Genomic DNA, 20,952 nt, shown 5'->3' on the forward strand with positions numbered 1-20,952 from the left:
ACAGCCCAAAATGAGCTTGACTGAGACCTCACTGCTCAGGCTTTTATCCATAAGTTCCACTGCCAATGATCACCCCAGGCTTGCTCTGCTCTGCTCGTCAGCAGAGGTGAGACACAAATCCACACCACCTGGCTCAAAGGTAGGGACACTACCACCATACCATTAACAATTTGTTCCACAGTGCATCATCTTCATGCTATTATCTTTTGACCATGTACTGACTAATTCTTAAAGGGATCACCATTTACAGCATTGCAAGCAGGTCAGTTACTTGGTAAGTGAACAATGTTGGAAGTCAAAATACTGGTCCATGTAAAAATGTCAATATCATAACTACCATTGATGAGCAATTTCTAAATGTTGTGTGTCCAAGTAAAAGGTTTCAGTTCATTTTCTTTTCAATGTACATATGGTATTCATGGAAAATATGTTGTCTGAAAGTTTTTCTTTTATTTCTTGTGAATTTGTGGACATAATTGAATGTTTATTTAAATTACTCCAAAATATTTTGCTAATCACTTCTCTTTCTTGTGCTGAATGTCTCAGGGCAGACTATCATATTCCATTCAGGTGGAAGGCCGTGAGCACATTGTTCACATGAAGAGAAATGAGTAAGTATCATTTTATTCAAGAATGAGATAATGAGAGTCCAGATAACGAGAGATGTTCTTGTGAGGGTGAAGGGCAAGGCAGGTAGGTTTAGGGAATGCTGGATGACCAAAGAAAGTGGGATTTTGGTCAAGAACAATAAGGAAGCACATGTCAGGTATAGACAGTAGAGATCCAGTGAATCCTGCTGATGACCACATACTGTCCTTCCTTGGCTAATGAATTGGTACTCCTCCATGTTGAACAACACTCAGACGAAGCGCTGAGGATGGCAAGGGCACAAAATGTACTCTTTGAGGGGGATTTCAATGTCCACCACCAAGATTGGGTCCGTAGCAATCCAACTGTTTGATTGTGCTGGTCAGGTCCTGAAAGACATAACTGCTTCACTTGGTCCGTGGCAGGCGGTGAGAGAACCAACAAGTGGGAAAAACATCCTTATCAATCTGCTAGCTGCAGATGCATCTGCTCATGACAGTATTGGTAAGAGTGACCACCGCACAGTCCTTGTGGAGATGAAGTCCTGACTTCACATTGAGAATAACCCCCATTGTGTTGTATGGCACTATCACTGTGTTAAATGGTGATCTAGCAGATCTAGCAACTCAAGACTGGGCATCTGTGAAGCGCTGTGGACCCTCAAAGGCAGCAGAACTTTACTCTAGCACAAACTGTAACCTCATGGCCCAGCATACTCCTCCATTCAACCATTATCAGCAAGACAGGGGATCAACCTTGGTTCAACAGAGAGCGCAGGAGGGCATGCTAGGAGCAGCATCAGGTATATCTAAAGATGAGATGTCAACTGGATCAGCCACCAAACAGGACTACTTGCACACCAAACAGCAGAAACAGCAAGTGATAGACAGAGCTAAGCGATCCCACAACCAGATCTTAGTTTAGCAGTCTTGCCACATCCAGTTGTGAATGGTGTTGGATGATTAAGCAACTCACTGGAGGAGGAGACTCCACAAATATCCGCATCCTGTATGATGGAAGAACCCAGCACATCAATGCAAAAGATAAGGCTGAAGCATTCGCAGCAATCTTCAGCCAAAAGTGCTGAATGGCTTATCTATTTTGGGGCTCCCTCCAATGTTGCCCAGCATTATAGGTGCCAATCCTCAGCCAAATTGATTCACTCCACAGCTGGAGACACAGCATTGTGCAAAGGCAATGGACATTGAAAACATTCCAGCACTGGTATAGAAGATTTGTGTTTCAGAACTTGCCACACTCCTCACAAAGCTTTTTCAGTATAGTTACAACACTGACATCTACCTGACATTTATATGTTCAGAGATTTATATGTTGTCAAAGATACCTTTGTTCCTCGACTGCACCTTCAAATTGCACCTTTGATTTAGTGACTTTCGTTTCACCACATTGTGCAATTGCACATTTATCTGTGCTGAATTTTTTTGCTGATGATTTACCCATTCTGCAAAATAAGATTAAAAGTTGTCTAATTATACAGAGGTTTGACAAGGTTGGCACTGAGGGATAGTTCCTCTCCTGTGGGAACTTTGTGATTTTGCTAATTTTCAAGGGTGTTAAGAACCAGGTGGGCCCCCTCAAAACATTTTAAGAAAGTGGCCCAGACCTTCACTTTGCTAGTTGTTTTAAGCAGGTATAATGCGGATATTCCAGAGTGATTCCACTGAGCAAACCATTTAGTTTTAAAAAAACAGAATTTATTTTCAAGATTATAGAATGAAACACAAACAAAAGAGAACAGAATATAGAATAACTTAAGCTATCTGAAAACCCAACAGATCATCCCAACTTAATGATGCTGTTCCAAATGCTTGCAACAATCCCCTTAAACACCCCTTTGCACAAAAGGTAAAATCAAACAAAGGGTCCTATAGGAGAGAACTCAGAGAGAGATTAGTATGGACCTGCTTCTTTGCGTCCAGCAGCCTTTTTTTGCTACTGTGCTAAAACCAAACCAGAGAAAGCTGAGCAGGGAGAACTGGCTACTCCCCTTTCCTGGTACAATGTTTTTTTTCAAAAAACTGAAAGTCTGTTTTCCAAGGCAGTATCTGTTAGCTATAAACAAACTGGCCCTAAAACCCTTCAATTTAGACTTTTCGGACTCTGTGTCTTTTACGACCTCTCTGAGGAAAAAAATTCCAAGGACAACATAATCTTGTAAAAGGAGCAGCTTCGTCACAAGGGTCATCAATCTTTGGAATGCTTTATCCCAGACAGCTGGGGATGTTGAGTCTTTCAATCACATAAAGGTTAAGGTCAATTTTTTTTCAGGCTAGGGGAGTCAGAAAGTTCCAGTTTCAGGGAAGCCAAGTGGAGCTGAGGATAAATAAGATCAGTCTAGACTTCCCAAAGCTTGTTAAGCATTTATAAGTCGCATCAGGAGTGCAGGGAATTACCTCCACCTGCTGGAATGAGGACAGCTCCAACAATACAGTGCGATGTGATAACAGTAACTTATCTATATTTTAATATCATTTACTTTTGAGATCAGATTTGAACTAGTGGCACGTGGGTTTAGGTCTGAGTGTCTGAAGGGGTTTAATAATTAGCTTTGAGATACTTCTGTCTCTGTGGTGATTTCCTTTAAAAACAATGAGAATGTACATTCCTGATGTGTAGAGGGATTTAGTTTTCGTTGGAAGATTTTTGGGAGTAAACCAAGTAAATAATTGTGGGCTAGGCTTCAGTACTGTTGCTGGAATGTTGTCCATCAGCATTTCATATATCATAGGGAGAACTATATAACCTAACAGGACATGACAAGGGGATACTTGCATAAAAATGATCTGATTGGGCATTGACAGCACAGGTCTGAGCATAGAAAATTATGTTTGACAAATGTTTTGGAGTTTTTGAGGATGTTACAAATAGAATTGATAAAGAGGAGTTGATGGATATTGTCTGTTTGGATTTTCAGAAGGCTTTTGAGAAGGTCCTCCACAGGTTGTTGAGGAAAGTTGATACGTGTGGTTGAGGAGGGAATGCACTGGCATGGATTAAAGATTGTCTTAGAGATGAAAAGAGGTGTTGTCAGGCTGTGATAAAGGGATACCACAAGGTTCAGTATTTGAGCCCCAGACGTTCGCAGTATACATCAACAATTTGTACCAACTATCATATTTGCATATTTACAGAAGAGATGAGGCTAAGCGGTAAAGTGCAGAATATATATTATGTTTTCAGGAGGAGTTTGAAAGACTTAGTAATTGGGTGAGAAAATGGCAGATGAAATATATTGTGAAAAAATGTGAGGTTATCCATTTGGTTAGCAATATGCAGGATGTTTCTTAAATCAGGAGAGGTTGAAAAGTGGAGATCAGCAAAGGGACTTGGATATCCTTGGTGATAAGTCACTGAAGCTTAACCTGCAAGTGCAGCAAGGCTGGTGGGGATGTGAGCCATTAATGTCAGAGGATTTGAGTACATGAGTAATGAAATATTCCTTCAATTGCTGTGAACACATCTGGAGTACTGTGTGCTGTTTGACTTCCTTTGCCAAAGAAAAGATTAATGCCAGAGGAGTCCAATGGAGGTTCATCTGACTTGTCCTGAGAATGAAAGCACTGTACTATGAAGAGAGATTGGGCAAACTAGAGCAAGAGTTTATCTAGAGTTTTGAAGAATGAGTGGTGGTGTCATTGAAACTTAAAAAATAATGCCAGGGATATACATGGTAGATGCAAATTAGATGTTCAATGTGTTTGGAGAGTCTAGAATCAAGCAGCACAGTTTAAAATAAGGGGATGCCACTTTTGGACTGAGATGAGGATAAATCCTTTTATTCAGAGGGTGGTGGGTTTTTGAAATTCTCTTCTGTATAGGGTTGTGGAAGCTTAGTCTTTGAGTATGTTTGAAGTAAAAGTTGATAATTGTTTGATTATCTATGGCATAGCGTGCCAATGGAATAGTGTGGGATAAAGGCATTGAAGTGTTCCATCAGCCATAGTCTAATTAAATGATGGAATTGGCCATTGTAGGAGAAGGTGTACAATATACAAGGACTTGTTCTTGCTGGAGATATAACATACAATACAGCAGGCCGATTGGCTAACCATGTCTGACCCAAATATGATGCCATTCTAAACTAACGTCATCTGCCTACACAAAGTCTTTAAAGCTCTATGCCCAGTCTGTTTATATGTCTGATTAAAGAATAATTCTTAAGAAGGAGCTAGTGTGAATTTGGGAATGTTTGGGAAATGGGAACTTGTCAGAAGTAAGGACACGGGCAACAGCCCTTAGCATGACCTCGAGTCTGCAGCAGGTAGAGAGCAGGGGAGAAACAATGAGTGCATTGGATCAGTCTGGTCAAGAGATAATAAAAAGCATAGATGGTGTTTCACCAACAGATATGTTAAGGCAAGGGTGGAGATGAGTCTATGTTACGGAGATGGAAATACAAGATGGAATGATAAAATACATAAAAAGGAAATATCCATCCAAATGTTATCCTCAAGGAGGGTCTGGTAGGGATGCTTGAGGCCTAGTGAAACTCAGAAAAAATTATGGTTGTACATTAATTAAAAGATAATAGATGGCCAACATTTCACGCACATGGGGAAACAAATAGTCAATGAGGTTAGAGTTGATGACATGAGTTGGAATAAAACTGATCACAAAAGCATTTGACTGGATTCTGTCTGATCTGTCAGTTTGGGTGATTCAAATGAAGCTATTATATTGGTGGAAAATATGAGCAGGGTTCTACCAGTACTGCCACTAAAATCCTTCCTTAGCCACCCATACCAAAATAAAACCGATAAGCTGATAGTTCTTTCTTAATGTCTGTGGAATCTTGCTGTGCATGTGTTGAGTGCTGGATCTTCCTGTGAACAGTAGGTACCACAATCAAGCACTTTTAAGTTTTTGTGAGAATCTGACATGAAATTAGGATGAAATGTCGGAGTAACAAGCCCAGAGATCTATGACTGGATAAGAAGGGTACTTTATCACAAGTTCCATTTAATGTGCTGTGTATTTCCAAAATGTTCTGTTTTTTTCACTTGCAACTTTTTCTAGGTTTCTCTGTTATCTCTTCTCAGGTTATCTTTGAACTCACCTAATGCAGGAAACCTCCTGTCTTAGAAACCAGGAACAGTAGGCCATTTAGCCCTATTGAGTCTGTCAGTATGATTATGGTTAATCATTCAACTCAGTATCTGCTTCTCATTTTCTCCCAATACCCTTTGATCCTTTTAGCTCCAAGCACTATATCTAATTCCTAACAGTTTTCTCCCTTCACCCTCTTCCCACCAGAATTCTGCCTAATTCCCTTCTTGCCTCACATTAGCTAATGTTGTTACTCTCCTCAGTTCATATCCTTTTTCTCCTCAAATTTGATATTATAAATCAGTTCTCAAATTAATCTTTGACACTGAAGCATTCTCTTTCGCTCCCCAACATCACTGTTCTGGCATGTTCTCTCTGCAAGGGTGGTGAAATATGGGTAGTATCAATCCTCCATGAAAACTTTCTTTATCTTCTACTGAGTACTCATGACATTGTCATTCTTGGTGGTGTCATTGAATTTAGCTGGATGTCTAGTGTGAGGCAGTAACTGGGGGCCTGACCCAGAACACTTGGTGAGTCCCTGATGCCCGGTGCATGGAACAAAAATGAAGTTGAGGCCGATTGCGGATGGGGGCTTTGGTGGCCTGAGATCCCAGGAGCGACCCAACATGGCATTGGAGGTTTTCCTGACATCTGCAGCAACAACGAGAACAGAGGAGATCAAGTCAGTCTGGAGAAAGCATGCCAAAACTGAGGAGATTGAGCCCTTGTAGGAAGTGCGGTCTCAGCATTGCGAAACACTTGTGATGCAATGGTTGAACTTTTAGTTTTATTTTTTCATTTTTCAACTTAGTACCAAGAATGGCTGTAATGTTTTACTTTTAACTTTGTTCCTTATTTCTTTTTACCTAGTTTGTAAGTTTTTGTACATAGGCATTTGTACCTAAGATTGTGCCGCATGTGGCGACATTGAAAACTTTTCACTGTACTTCTGTACTTCAGTACATGTTACAATAAAATCTAAATCTATTGCATTTAATCAAGTATTAGCCCATTATCACCCAAAAACACTGCTCTCCTACTAAAAAATAGGAAACATGGCTTGTGTTGTATTACGCAACGGGCAGCATGGTGCCAGTGGGCGGCACGGTGGCACAGTGGTTAGCACTGCTGCCTCACAGTGCCAGAGACCTGGGTTCATTTCCTGCCTCATGTGTGGAGTTTGCACATTCTCCCAGTGTCTGCGTGGGTTTCCTCCGGGTGCTCCAGTTTCCTCCCACAGTCCAAACATGTGCAGGTTAGGTGAATTGGCCATGCTAAATTGCCTGTAGTCTTAGGTGAAGGGGTAAATGTAGGGGAATGGTTCTGGGTGGGTTGCGCTTCGGTGGGTCGGTGTGGACTTGTTGGGCCGAAGGGCCTGTTTCCACACTGTATCTAATCTAATCTAAAAATAGGCTTCTAACAGATGCAAAAGGAGCAAATCCACAGGGAAGCTGGCGGAGTGTGAAAGTGCAGTGGGAACTTAATAAAACAGTCAGGAGAGTAAAGGGAGGGTAAGAGTGGAGAGAATCCAAGATATTCTCTCAGTATATCATCCTGTTATAGGAAAGATATTATTTTACTAGAGAGACTTCAAAAAATATTTACCAGGATATTGCTGGGAATGGAGGGTTTGAGATATAAAAATATACTGGAAAGGCTGGGATTTTTTTCACTGCAGCTTAGGAGGTTGAGGGTTGATCTTATTGTGGTTTATAAAATCATGAGGGGCATAGCTAAGGTGAAAGACTGGGGTCTTTTCTTAGTGTGGAGGAGTTCAAAACTAAGGAGCATATCTTTCAGGTGAGAGGAGAAGGATCGAAAATGGACAGGAGGGGGCACTGTTTTTACATTGAATGGTTCGTGAGTGGAATGAATTGCCAGAGAAAGTGGTGGATGCATCGTTTAAAAGACATTTGGACAAGTTTGTGAATAGGAAAGGTTTGGAGTTCTGAAAAAGGGTCACAGGACTTGAAATGTTTATTCTGTTTTCTCTCCACAGATGTTGCCAGATCTGTGGGGCTTCTCCAGCAATTTCTGTTTCTGATTGTTTTAGAGATCCAGCATAAGCAGTGTGTTTTTTTTCTCACTTTGGGGAAAGAGGATGTCAGTATGGAATTTGAGGAGAGGGACTGTGAGATTCTTGAGCAGTTTGATAGAGGGAATGAGGAAGTTTTGGGGGTTTCGGCGGCTTTACAAGTGGCCAGTCCCCATGTCCAGATGAATTGTATGCTAGGCTGCTGTGGACACGAGGGAGGAAATTACCGAGTTCTGACCCACATTTCTGATTCCTTTCTGGCTGCAGGGGAGAGGACTGGAGACCAGCTGATATGGATTCACTTGGCGAGAAGGGTGTTTGAGATAAGTCAGGGAATTACAGATTAATGAGTCCCACATCTGTGGTAGGCAAACTATTGGAGAAAATTCTGAACCAGACAATTCATTTCCACTTAGAGAGGAAATGTTTGATCAGAGATAATCGACATGGCTTTGATAGAAAGAGATTGTGCCGAACAAATCTGATAGAATTTTTTGAAGATCGGGTGTGTGGATGAGGATAATGCAGTTGATGTGGTTTAAGTAGCTTTCAGCACAGCCTTTAACAAGGTCCCACATGGGAGACTGATAAATTACACAAAAACTAATACGATTCAGGGTAATTTGGCAAGTTGGATCCAAGATTGGTTCAGTGACAGGGAACTGACATGGTGGGAGAAAGCTGCTTGTGCAACTGGAGAACAGTGTTCAATGGCATAATACAGGGGTCAGTATTGGGTCCCTTGTATTTGTGATAGATATAAATGATATGTTAAAAGTAGTAGTGGTGGCAATGATAAGTAAGTTTGAAGATGACACAAAGATTGGCTGGATGGTTGACATTGACAAAGAAAGTTAACAGGAGGATTTAGACTGATTTGTCAGATGGGCGGATGGAATATAACTCTGATAAATGTCAAGTGATGTACTTTGGAAGAAGAAAAATGAAGTGAACATTCAATGAACGGCAGGACATGAGGAGCTGAGAGGAACAGAGGGATCATAAAATCACAGAATCATAGAGTACAGAAGAAGCCCTTCAACCCATCAAGGCTGTATCACCAAAGCTACACTAAATCTGCATTTCTCCCATTTTCCAGCACTATACCTATAGTATTGAATGTTATGACATTTCATGTACTCATCCACGTTTTCCTCAAATTTCCTCTGAACCTCCTGCTTTTCACTTTAAAATTATACCCCCTTACTAAGGATCCTGTGATTAAGGGGAACAGCTGCTCTCTCTTTACACTGTCCACATCCCTCATAATCTTATTCATCTCTATGAGGACCCCCTCACCCTTATCCACCCCAAAGAAAACAACCCAAGCTTATCCAGCCTCTACCTGGCTAAAGTACTCCCAACTAGGCAACATCCTTATGAATATCTGATGCACCCCCTCCAATGCAACCATATCCTACCCACAGTACTCCAGATTAATCATAACCAAAGTCCTCGGCAGCTCCAACACTGCCTCCTTGCACTTACTTGGGGTACATGTCCAAGATTTTGAGTAGTTTTTTATCAGTGCAGACTTGATGTAGCAAAGGACTCTTCTATACTGTATAATTTAATGCAGGCTGTATCATATCAAACTGTATGCAAACAATATAGGAGTACTTTTCACAAATGAGGAAATCGCATCTGTACTAAATTTATAATCTGAGTAAAAGTTAAACTGCAAGTGTTTACCCTCATCTGCAAACTAGATTTTGCTGTGCTAGTTGTTCTCTGCTTTTATTTTGCCAAGTCAGGCTGTAAGTTGGCACGTTTGCTTACGCTGCATTTGTATCCACTAGAACAGCAAGTGGATAATATAGTTTTATTTGGAAATGTGACTGTTTTTGTTTGTTTGTGTTTGTATGCGCATATAGACTCAGGATGAACAGTGCATAGTCATTGTGACACGTACTAATGGGGTAAAAAACAAGGCAGGATCACTGGTTGAGACTGAGGCTGTGATTCTCGATAAGGTCAATCTTTGTCCTGTTTGGCAGAATTCCAAACAGCTCAGGAAGTCCAACAACTTCTCCATTTCTGGCCACCTCATTGGACTTTCTCATTGATCATGTGTAAAGACTGAGAATGCTGCTATTAGCGCTTGAGTTATTCCATTTGTTTCATGGGTCATTGTTTTTCTGTGTCAGATCAAAATTCAACACTGCTACTTTCCAAAATAAATGAAGCAGGAGGAATTAGAATACGAGCTTTGTCATAGAGTCACAGAGATGTACAACATGGAAACAGACCCTTCAGTCCAACCCTCCATGCCGACCAGATATCCCAACCCAATCTAGTCCCACCTGCCAGCACCTGGCCCATATCCCTCCAAACCCTTCCTATTCATATACCCATCCAAATGCCTCTTAAATGTTGAAATTGTACCAGCCTCCACCACTTCCTCTGGCAGCTCATTCCAAACATGTACCATCCTCTGTATGAAAAAGCTGCCCCTTAGGTCTCTTTTATATCTTTCCCCTCTCACCCTAAACCTATACCCTCTAGTTCTAGACTTCCCTACCCCAGGGAAAAGACTTTGTCTATTTACCCTATCCATGCCCCTCATAATTTTGTAAACCTCGATAAGGTCACCCCTCAGCCTCTGACTCCAGGGAAAACAGCTCCAGCCTCATTAGCCTCTCCCTATAGCTCAAATCCTTCAACCCTGCACCATCCTTGTAAGTACTTTCTGAACCTTTTCAAGTTTCACAACATCTCTCCGATAGGAAGGACACCAGAACTGCCGCAATATTCAACAGTGGTCTAACCAATGTCCTGTACAGCCGCAACATGACCTCCCAACAACTGTACTCAGTACTCTAAACAATAAAGGAAAGCATACCAAACACCACCTTCACTATCCTATCTACCTGCAACTCCACTTTCAAGGAGCTATGAACCTGCACTCCAAGGTCTCTTTGTTCAGCAACACTCTCTGGGACCTTACCATTAAGTGTCTAAGTCCTGCTAAGATTTGCTTTCCCAAAATGCAGCACCTAGCATTTATCAGAATTAAACTCCATCTGTCACATCTCAGCCCATTGGCCCATCTAGTCAAGATCCAGTTGTAATCTGAGGTAAGCCTCTTCGCTGTCCACTACACCTCCAATTTTGGTGTCATCTGCAAACTTACTAACTGTACATCTTATGTTCTCATCCAAATCATTTATGTAAATGACAAAAAGTAGAGGACCCAGCACTGATCCTTGCAGCACTCAAATGGTCACAGGCCTCCAGTCTGAAAAACAACCCTCCACCACCATGGCTAGTTCTCCCTGTATTCCATGAGATCTAACCTAGCTTATCAGTCTCCCATGGGGAACCTTGTTGAACGCCTTACTGAAGTCCAGATAGATCACATCTACCGCTCTGCCCTCATCAATCCTCTTTGTTACTTGTTCAAAAAACTCAATCAAGTTTGTGAGATATGATTTCCCATACACAAAGCTATGTTGATTATCCATAATCAGTCCTTGCCTTTCCAACTACATGTACATCCTGTCCTTCAGGATTCCCTTCAACAAGTTGCCCACCACCGAGGACAGCCTCACTGGTCTATAGTTCCCTGGCTTGTCCTTACCACCCTTCTCAAACATTGGCTCCACGTTAGCCAATCTCCAGTCTTCTTGCACCTCACCTGTGACTATCGATGATACAAATATCTCAGCAAGAGGCCCAGCAATCACTTCTCGAGCTTCCCACAGAGTTATAGGGTACACCTGATCAGGTCCTGTGGATTTATCCACCTTTACACGTTTCAAGACATCCAGCACTTCCTCCTCTGTAATATGGACATTTTGCAAGGTGTCGCCATCTATTTCCCTGAATTCCTTATCGTCCATATCTTTTTCCACAGTAAATACTGATACAAAATATTCATTTAGTATCTCTCCCATTTTCCGTGGCTCCACACAAATGCTGCCTTGCTGATCTTTGAGGGGCCCTATTCTCTCCGTAGTTACCCTTTTGTCTTTAATGTATTTGTAAAAACCCTTTGGATTCTCCTTAATTCTATTTGCCAAAGCAATCTCATGTCCCCTTTTTGCCCTCTTGATTTCCCTCTTAAGTATACTCCTATGCCTTTATACTCTTCTAAGGGTTCACTCAATCTATCCTGTCTATACCTTACATATGCTTCCTTCTTTTTCTTGACCAAATCCTCAATTTCTTTCGTCATCCAGCATTCCCTATACCTACCAGCCTTTCCTTTCACCCTGACAGGAATATACTTTCTCTGGATTCTTGTTATCTCATTTCTGAAGGCTTCCCTTTTTCCAGCCGCCCCTTTACCTGCGAATATCTGCCCCCCAATCAGCTTTTGAAAGTTCTTGCCGTCAAAATTGGCCTTTCTCCAATTTAGAACTTCAACTTGTAGATCTGGTCTATCATTTTCCATCACTCTTTTAAATCTAATAGAATTATGGTCACTGGCCCCAAAATGCTCCCCCACTGATACCTCAGTCACCTGCCCTGCCTTATTTCCCAAGAGTTGGTCAAGTTTTGCATCTTCTCTCGTAGGTACATCCACATACTCAATCAGAAAATTGTCTTGTACACACTTAACAAATTCATCTCCATCTAAACCCTTAACACTATGGCATTCCCAGTCTATGTTTGGAAAGTTAAAATCCCCTACCATAACCACCCTATTATTCTTACAGATAGCTGAGATCTCCTTACAAGTTTGTTTCTCAATTTCCCGCTGACTGTTAGGGGGTCTATGATACAACCCCAATAAGGTGATCATCCCTTTCTTATTTCTCAGTCGCACGCAAGTAACTTCCCTGGATGTAATTCCGGGAATATCCTCCCTCAGCACAGCTGTAATACCATCCCTTATCAAAAATGCCACTCCCCCTCCTCTCTTGCTTCCCTCTCTATCCTTCCTGTAGCATTTGTGTCCTGGAACATTAAACTACCAGTCCTGCCCATGCCTAAGCCATGTTTCTGTAATTGCTATGATATCCCAGTCCCATGTTCCTAGCCATGCCCTGAGTTCATCTGCCTTCCCTGTTAGGCCCCTTGCATTGAAATAAATGCAGTTTAATTTACCTTGTCCCTGCCTGCCCTGACTGTTTGGCTCGCTTCTGTTCTCAACTGTACCAGTCTCAGATTGATTTCTTTCCTCACTATCTCCCAGAGTCTGACCCCTCCACCTTACTATTTAAATTCTCCCGAGCAGCTCTAGCAAATTTCCCTGCCAGTATATTAGTCCCCTCCCAATTTAGGTGCAATCCGTACACGTCATTTCTACCCCAAAAGATATTCCAATGATCCAAAAATGTGAATCGTTCTCCCATTACACCAGCTCCTCAGCCATTCATTCATCTGCTCTATGCTCCTATTCCTGCCCTCACTTGCTCATAGCATTGGGAGTAATCCAGATATTACTACTCTCGAGGACCTCCTTTTTAAATTCTTGCGTAACTCTCTGTAATCTCCCTTCAGAATCTCAAACATTTCCCTTCCTATGTCGTTGGTTCCAGTGTGGACAATGACCTTTTCCTGGCCCCTCTCCCTCATGAGAACATTCTGCACCCTTTCTGAGACATCCTTGATCCTGACACCAGGGAAGCAACACACCATTCTGTTTTATCGCTGCTGGCTACAGAAAGTTTTCTGTACCTCGAACTAGAGAATCCACTATTACAATTGATTTCTTGGAAGCTGACGTACCCCTCGTTGCATTAGAGGCACTCTCAATACCAGAAACTTGGCTGTTCGTGCTACGTTCCCCTGAGAATCCGTCACCCCTTACATTTTCCAAAACAGCATACCTGTTTGAAATGGGTATATCCACAAAAGACTCCTGCCCTAGGTGCCTACCTCTCTTACCTTTCCTGGAGTTAACCCATCTTTGTGACTGTACCTGAGACATTCCCCCCTTCTTATGATTGCCATCCATCACATACTGTTGCTGTTACATATCCCTCATTGCTTCTAACTGTCCACCTGATAAGATTCGCAACCAACAGCATTTATGGCAGATATAATCCATAGTACCCTTAAACTCTCTTTAAACTCACACATCTGACAAGAAGCACATATCACTCTAACTCAAGGCCATTTTTGCTCCTTCACAATCTACAGACCCAGAAAATAACACCATCTTATTCCTCTACAAACACTGCCCCAGTTTAAATTAATAGTTGTGGCTTATATTTTAAACAAGAGACATATTTCCAAAAACATATCATCAATGAAGAACCAGTCAAATTTTGAATGCATGCTGGTATGCCTGTTCTCCAGAAGACCGTGGCAGCTGGATCACTGCAAATTCAAGTTTGCTTCTCAAAGGTTTACCAATAGACAGTGTCTTGTAAGCTGCAATGTGGTCCTGACTGTTTTTGGTTAAACTTTCTTTAACAATATCAGCACAGTTCAGGTTTTCTCCAGAGTTTCAAGTGTGTAGAGTGAAAACTTTGCAACTCATATCTGTGGCCATAAACATTTTCTGGCTCACCAAGATTCGTTGACGCTGTTGTCCAGTCTGGGCTGTTTCATTGAACAATTCGCAGACACTGTCATTTCTTTCACACAGATACTTGTAAGTTTCACTTTCTGGCATAGCCTTTTCACATTGTAGCTATGCGTCTGCCATCCCCCATTAGTTCTTGTTGTCTTGTGTAGTTTGGTTATCACTGCAAATCCCATGCAAATTCACTCCTACCTGAGCGATTACCCTTGTGTTGTTGAAAACACCCACACACAGATGATTGAACCTTTTTCATCCCAAAGTGCAAAAAGCAACAATGCCGTGAATAACTCTGTACCTGTTTCCTGAAAAAGCGACTGTGGCATTGTGCTTACCATTTCCTCTAGTATTGCAGCCTTTGTTGTGTTTACAAGGTGTGAGAAACTCAGGCTCCAACAACCAACAGAATTGAGGGGCAGTGATATGATGACAGAAACTGTCGTCCAAAGGAAGCTCAGCACTGTTGGCTGCATGATATTAAAGTGTCATCAGGGAAATTCAGCCATTGCCACTGACATAACTGCCAGTCCACAAACTGGGAATGTTGCTTAAGAAAGCAGCAGGGCTGATAAGACAGATGTTTGTGCTTGCACCCATCACTGGAAGATGCTTGGGTGACCTTTTTAGAGGTTTATAAAATCATGAAGGGCATGGATAGGATGAGTAGCCAAGATCTTTTCTGTAGGATAGAGGAGTCCAAAACTAGAGAGCATAGGTTTAAGGTGAGAGGGGAAAAATTTAAAAGGGATCTAAGGAGTACTGTTTCCATGCAGAGGGCAGAATGTGTATGGAATGAGCCGCCAGAGGAAGTGGTGGAGGGAGGTAAAATTAGAATATTTACAAGGCATTTGGATAACTAAATGAAGAAGAAAGGTTTAAAGGACTATGTGCCAAATGCTGGCACATAGGACTAGATTAAGTTAGGATATCTGTTTGGCATGGACGCATTAGACCGAAAGGTCTGTTTCCATGCTGTAGATCTCGATGACTCTATGACTCTGCTTTAGCCCTCGATGTCTTGACTCAGTCAGTAACATGTTGCGTTCGTGTTACTTTCAAATGAAGATTTTGTCAATTTGTTTCGTGCAACATTTCAAAAGTATAATCACATTTCAGAAAACAAAAGGACCAAAAAATTCCAAATTAATTGCTTGGGATTCCTTAAATACATCACATGTAAATTATAGTCATTGCATGTCAGCTTTTGCAACTTTCTAATATCTTGGGTTGTTAAAATGTGGTCCAAATGTTAGCACTGACTGCTGATGCTCTTTTACTTCAGAGACATTGTACCAAAGGACTTCAAGATGTTCACCTACAGCAACAATGGGAGCTTGATCTCAACTCGGCCAGATGTTCAGGTATTCAACGAGTCAGAAACAACTGTTTTATCCCATTATGACCCATCAATCTTGAATTACATAGTTGTCTCCTTCTTGACTTTGTCATGTTTTTCAGAAAGCATTGACTTGTATCAGAGTGTTGATCAAAACTGGTAGCATTGTGTACTTTTCTTTAGTAGCCTGTCTTTGTGGTTGAGTTAAGACAGTGACTGTTGGCAGCTTATTCTCCTGATGAATCTGGAAATAGAGAGTATCTGAAGTATACCTGATCTCCCTTCTCATTGTCCTCTGTATGTAAGGGACATGATTTATATATATTTTAATCTCGTGTATTTTGGATTTTGAAGTGTTGATCAATTGGTCTTTAAGCCTTCTGTGTATCTGAGGTGTTTAAAGATTTAACTTGTGGGTATTTTTGTAGCCATGGTGATATTTTTCAAAACACTGTAGGTCAGGGAGACTTCCTGGTGAGTACTGGGTTTGTACTTGCATGGGGGAGTTTATGAGCAAAGAAAGTAAAGTGCCCTGCATTAGATTTTCACATAGAAGATTCTGAGGTTTCTATTTTGGGCTTGGAGGAAACATGTAAAACTTGAAAAAAAATTTCTTGTGTTTCATTTTGATAATTTGCAGAAGTTTTAGTTGAAGATTGATGTGCCAATTAGTTGTTCCTGAGAAAGGAAGCTGGTTTGAAGACAGTTCAGAAAGAGTTACCCTTAATGTCATGAGTTTAGTTTCAAAGTTCCAGACCACAAGTATTTGGTTAAAATCCTGAAGAGATATTTGCAGATAAGAAAACTGGAGCTCAGTATACGATAAATCAAGGACGAGTCTGTCAGATTATCACAACTGAAAATTAAAGCCACAGCCAAATCAAAATCTACCTAGGTTCCAGAAGGGAATTCTATTTGATGTTTGAGTGTTGTCATGAGATGCTGTTTGGCTTGATGGGATTGCAATTTACCATATGTTTCTAAATCTTTAAACATATATGTAAATATTTTGGTTTATTCCATTTTATTTTCATTTCTTTTACATAATAAATATCTGATTCATTGATAAAACTGAATCTGCACCATTGGCATCTTTGTGTATCAGTGAAAGAACACCTTTATTAAAACCAAAGAGAATCCTTGATCTCAAAATGTGTTGCTGGAAAAGCGCAGCAGGTCAGGCAGCATCCAAGGAACAGGAGAATCGACGTTTCGGGCATCAGCCCTTCTTCCTTTTGACTGCTTTCTGATAATTCTCTCACTCTCTGGTTTTGGAGGAAGCATAGTTAAAATTTCCTTCAACAAATTTGGGTTAATCCCAAAGCCAAGTAAAGATCACCAGAGAATTTTCATCACCAGGCCTTCATTCTGAAGTATTTCAATAAATAATATTTTCCTGGAAAGTGGAGACTCACTTATCAGCACAATATCGAGCTGTGAGCAGTGACTCGTTGGAAATAGCTCATTGATCTTAGGATAGCTGGGTCATGTGTATTTTGGCAGCATAAGCCTTGTCAATTTCTTGTAATCCATTCTCAAATTCATACTCCATCACTGACCCTTGTTTGAGATTTCTTGTCCCCTTCTCAGAAGTGAAAAACAACAGAAGCTGTGAATGACATGATAATACACTCATAACTTTTTTTTTTGGAACTATAAATTGAATGGCAGGTTATACTGACATAATTGAAAAACTAGATAGATTTTCAGATGTGAAAAACAAGTGTTGCATATCATTGAGTCGTGCAATACAATTTTGCTTTTTGGAAACAAACTGGAGGGATAAGTTGAAACTGAAGTCTACCGACAAGCTTTCAAGTTAAGGGCGTTTGTCCTGGCAACAGACCTCTGATTGGTTGAGCTGAGAAGGGCTTTAAGAATAAACTCTCAGTGCTCAGAGCAGAAAAAGGTAAAATCTTCCTGAGCCTGCAGTCAGACGGCATCTTGCTCTCTCACCATGTGATGAAGAAGTCAGGAAATGCTAGAAAGCTTTTAAAAAAAAGCATGCTGGGAAAAACCTACATTTGTCTGATCAACCACCAAATTGAGGGATGAGCCTCATGTTAGAGAAAATGAAGTTTTCACTACTGCAAAAATCCAAATCACTGTGACAGAAAAAGGAATTTCCAGTTTGTGCTCGGTAATTTTGATTTTCAGAATTGTTTGCTCTGTCTCTGTTCTTTTCCAACCAATCATATATTGTTAAATCATTTGTCTTTTGTCATTCAGTATGCATTTATTTGGGGATTTTGAAGGGGTAGAATTTTAAGTTGCAACAATCTAAAATCCTTGTTCTTGTTAAAGTTAATTGTGTAAGTTTTATTTCCCTGTTACTGGAGAAATCTGGTGTTGTTTTTGTCCTGCGTAGCAATCAGACAAGAAAATTGAGATTCGGTACTCACAATGGGAATTTTATACTATATCGGATCATTTGTGGAACAGTAGGTCATCATTGTCAGTGCATTATTTCAAGTCATGGCAAGACAATCTGGTCATGCTTAGTGGATCTCTGGTATGACAAGAACACTCATTTCCAAGTATTGCTGTTGTTTAAAACTAGATTTTGGTTTGAGCTCTTTCTCTACCTGATCTGGGATGCTTGAAAGACTAAAATAATTTTACTTCATAGTTTGACCTGACCATAGTGATTTCATATTGCTCATGTAGTAAGATGAAATTGTGATTATCTGTCAGAATACAGGGATCCAGCTAAATGTGTGTATACATGGGTCTTCAATTTGTAATTAATAATACTGCAGAAAGCAACAATGTTAAAACAGCAAATCGACAGTGGTGGAACTTATATGTTGTCATTGCTTCTCTTGCTTAGCTGTCATTGGTCAGAATGAGTTAAAATGATCCAGTCGAAGTGTGTTGGTAACTTATTCATTGGATGTGGGCATCTCTGGCAGGACCAATGAGTATTGCCTTCTCTGACTGTCTTCACCATGGTGGTGGTCAGCTGCAGTCTTGAACTGTGGCTACGTATATTGTATGTGTCTTGTAGGAGAATGTGTCTTGGAGCGGTGGTGTCCCTGTGTGCCTGCCGTCTTCCTTCTACGAGGTGTTAGAGGTCGAAGGTTTAAAGATGCTGTTGAAGGAGCCTTACCAAGCTTTATTGTGAAAAGCAGTGCTGCAGATTCTGGATGACGTGTTTAACCATTTCCTTGCTATTTATTTTTGAAGGATCATTGTCACTTTAAGGGATACGTGGAGGGAATGGACAATTCCATGGTTGCTCTTAGCACCTGCAGTGGGCTCAGGTAAAGATTGCATGTATTCTTGCATTAATCACAAAACAGCAGTGACTGCATGTAACACATCACGTTTGAGAGGTCAATGATGCTGTGAAAGTGATGTTTCTTAACTAGATAATGATCTCCCTTCTACAATGTATTAATCATCTTACTTTGCCTCATCGTGAGGGCACTTGTGGTGTAGTGGTGGTGTTCCTATCTCCGGACCAGGAGGCCCCAGTTAAAGTCCCACCTGCTGCAGGGATGTATGATAGCAATGCTGAACAGGTTGATAAAAAAACTTTAAGAATATATTTTTATTGAAAAGTAGATTTTTAAATGTTCCAACAAAAACAGAACAATACAAAGAAAGTACACCAAAAAAATGTAAACAACCCAAACTGCCCTCTTGTATTCATGTATAAACATAGATAAAAATATTTTAAAAACCCAGCTAACTACTTAACTAAATAAATAATAACTAACAACTAATAGATAACAATAATACAGCTCAGCAAAACAAAACACTAACTCTCGAATATCGAGAACATTAATTTTCACCTATTGATATGTTCGCAGTTCCCTCTCTCTGGATATTGGACTCATCAAGCACAATTGTTACAACTGTATAAAAGCCCTTATTAGTGTGACAGACAAGTCTGTGTCCAGGTAGTCCAAAAAGGACAGCCATGTCTTATAGAAATTCAGTTTTGTGGTGTACCACACTTGTAAGAAAATCCAAGGGGATATATTTCAGACAGGCCCGGGGGATTTTCAGACACCCAACCTAAAAAGATATTCTTTCTTGCACAGAAAGTAAGGATGTTCAAAAGTGTTTTCTTATGCGCATCTACAAGGAAAACACTGGGCAGGCCAAGAGGAAGAGAGATCGGGTCCTTCTCCACCCTTACACCCAAAATCTCCTCCATTGCACCTGCCACAGCACTCCAGTATGTTTCAAACCTACCACAGGACCATAGACAATGGGTAAGGGTGCCCGTACTGACTTTACACTTGGGGCATGTTGAAGATACCCCGGTTTAAATTTTGACAAATGATCCAGAGCCAAGTGGATCCTGTGGAGAATCTTCAACTGTAAAGCATGGGTCATATTGCAAATTGATATCTTTCTTGCATTTCCCAAATATCTTCCCCTGCCTCTGAGGAGACCTTAACACCTAGTTCTCTCTCCCACACCCTGCAAAGTCGATCAAACTCATCTGAGGGGGCACCCCCCAGTTGATGATATAAAGTGCTGACAGAAAGTGCACTCTTAGCACTGAGCACCCTCCTTTCTATGTCAGATTTGTAGGGACCAGTCAAAAGTGTCGTCTTTTTTTGAATAAAATCCCTAACTTGAAAAAAAACAGAAGAGATGCCTGCTAGATAGCTCGTATTTCCGCGCTAACTGATCAAAATACATCATTGTGTCTCCCTCAAATAAATCATCCATGCAAGACACACCCCTAGCTGCCCAATGTTTGAGTCCTGAATCTATCATCCCCCTTTAAAAACCCAGCTTACCCACTATAAGTGTAAGTAAAGATGTTTTGCCAGTATTGCCTTCCCTCTGCTGAAATGCCCTTCATGCTTTAACAGAATTGATAACAATTGGATTATGGCAATATTCCTTAACTGTCCTCATTTTGTCCAAAAACAGCAAAATAGTAAGGGAGCACTTTGCCTGAGTGGTTTTGATATCTAACCATATTGAAAAAGGGTCCATGCAAGCCCAATCACTCCCGTAAGATAAAAGCGAGCTTAGTTGATAATTTTTCATGTCTGGGAGATCTACTCCCTCTAGTCTGTGAGGCAATTGCAGTTTAGCTAATTTAATAAGGGGCTGCTTATGATGCCAAATAAAAGAGCTAAACCAGCTGTTCATTCTGCTGAAGGTTTGCTTATCGAAAATCAGGGGGAGCATCTGTCTCGGGTACAACAAATGGGGGAGGATATTCATCTTAATAAGAGCTATCCGATCTAACCACCAGACCGTAAGCGCCTCCCCATCTTTGAAGGTCTTGTTTGATTTTGTCAAAAAATTGATCAAAATTAGCTTTAAACAACCGGCAAGAACTAGAGTGATGAATATACCCAAGTACATAACCCGCCCCCGCCATGACCACTTAAATGGGAATCGAGATTTGCCCTCAACACCAAGCACCTTCATAAGACCACCCATTGGCATAGCCTCTGATTTGGCCAAATTAAT

General features: G+C 40.9%; 1 protein-coding gene across 2 annotated transcripts in view; it reads left to right on the forward strand.

Annotated features, from left to right (window-relative positions):
- Nucleotides 1-20,952, forward strand: part of LOC140459710 (disintegrin and metalloproteinase domain-containing protein 9-like) — a 127,850-nt gene that overhangs the window by 35,693 nt on the left and 71,205 nt on the right. For both annotated transcript variants that reach the window (XM_072554146.1, XM_072554147.1), the window contains exons 3-5: nt 547-611; nt 15,451-15,529; nt 18,691-18,767. In XM_072554146.1, the coding sequence (XP_072410247.1) occupies nt 547-611; nt 15,451-15,529; nt 18,691-18,767 (221 nt within the window). The remainder of the gene's footprint in view (nt 1-546; nt 612-15,450; nt 15,530-18,690; nt 18,768-20,952) is intronic.

This window comes from Chiloscyllium punctatum, chromosome 35 (genome assembly GCF_047496795.1).
Source record: "Chiloscyllium punctatum isolate Juve2018m chromosome 35, sChiPun1.3, whole genome shotgun sequence".
In the NCBI taxonomy this organism is placed as follows: Eukaryota; Metazoa; Chordata; class Chondrichthyes; order Orectolobiformes; family Hemiscylliidae; genus Chiloscyllium; species Chiloscyllium punctatum.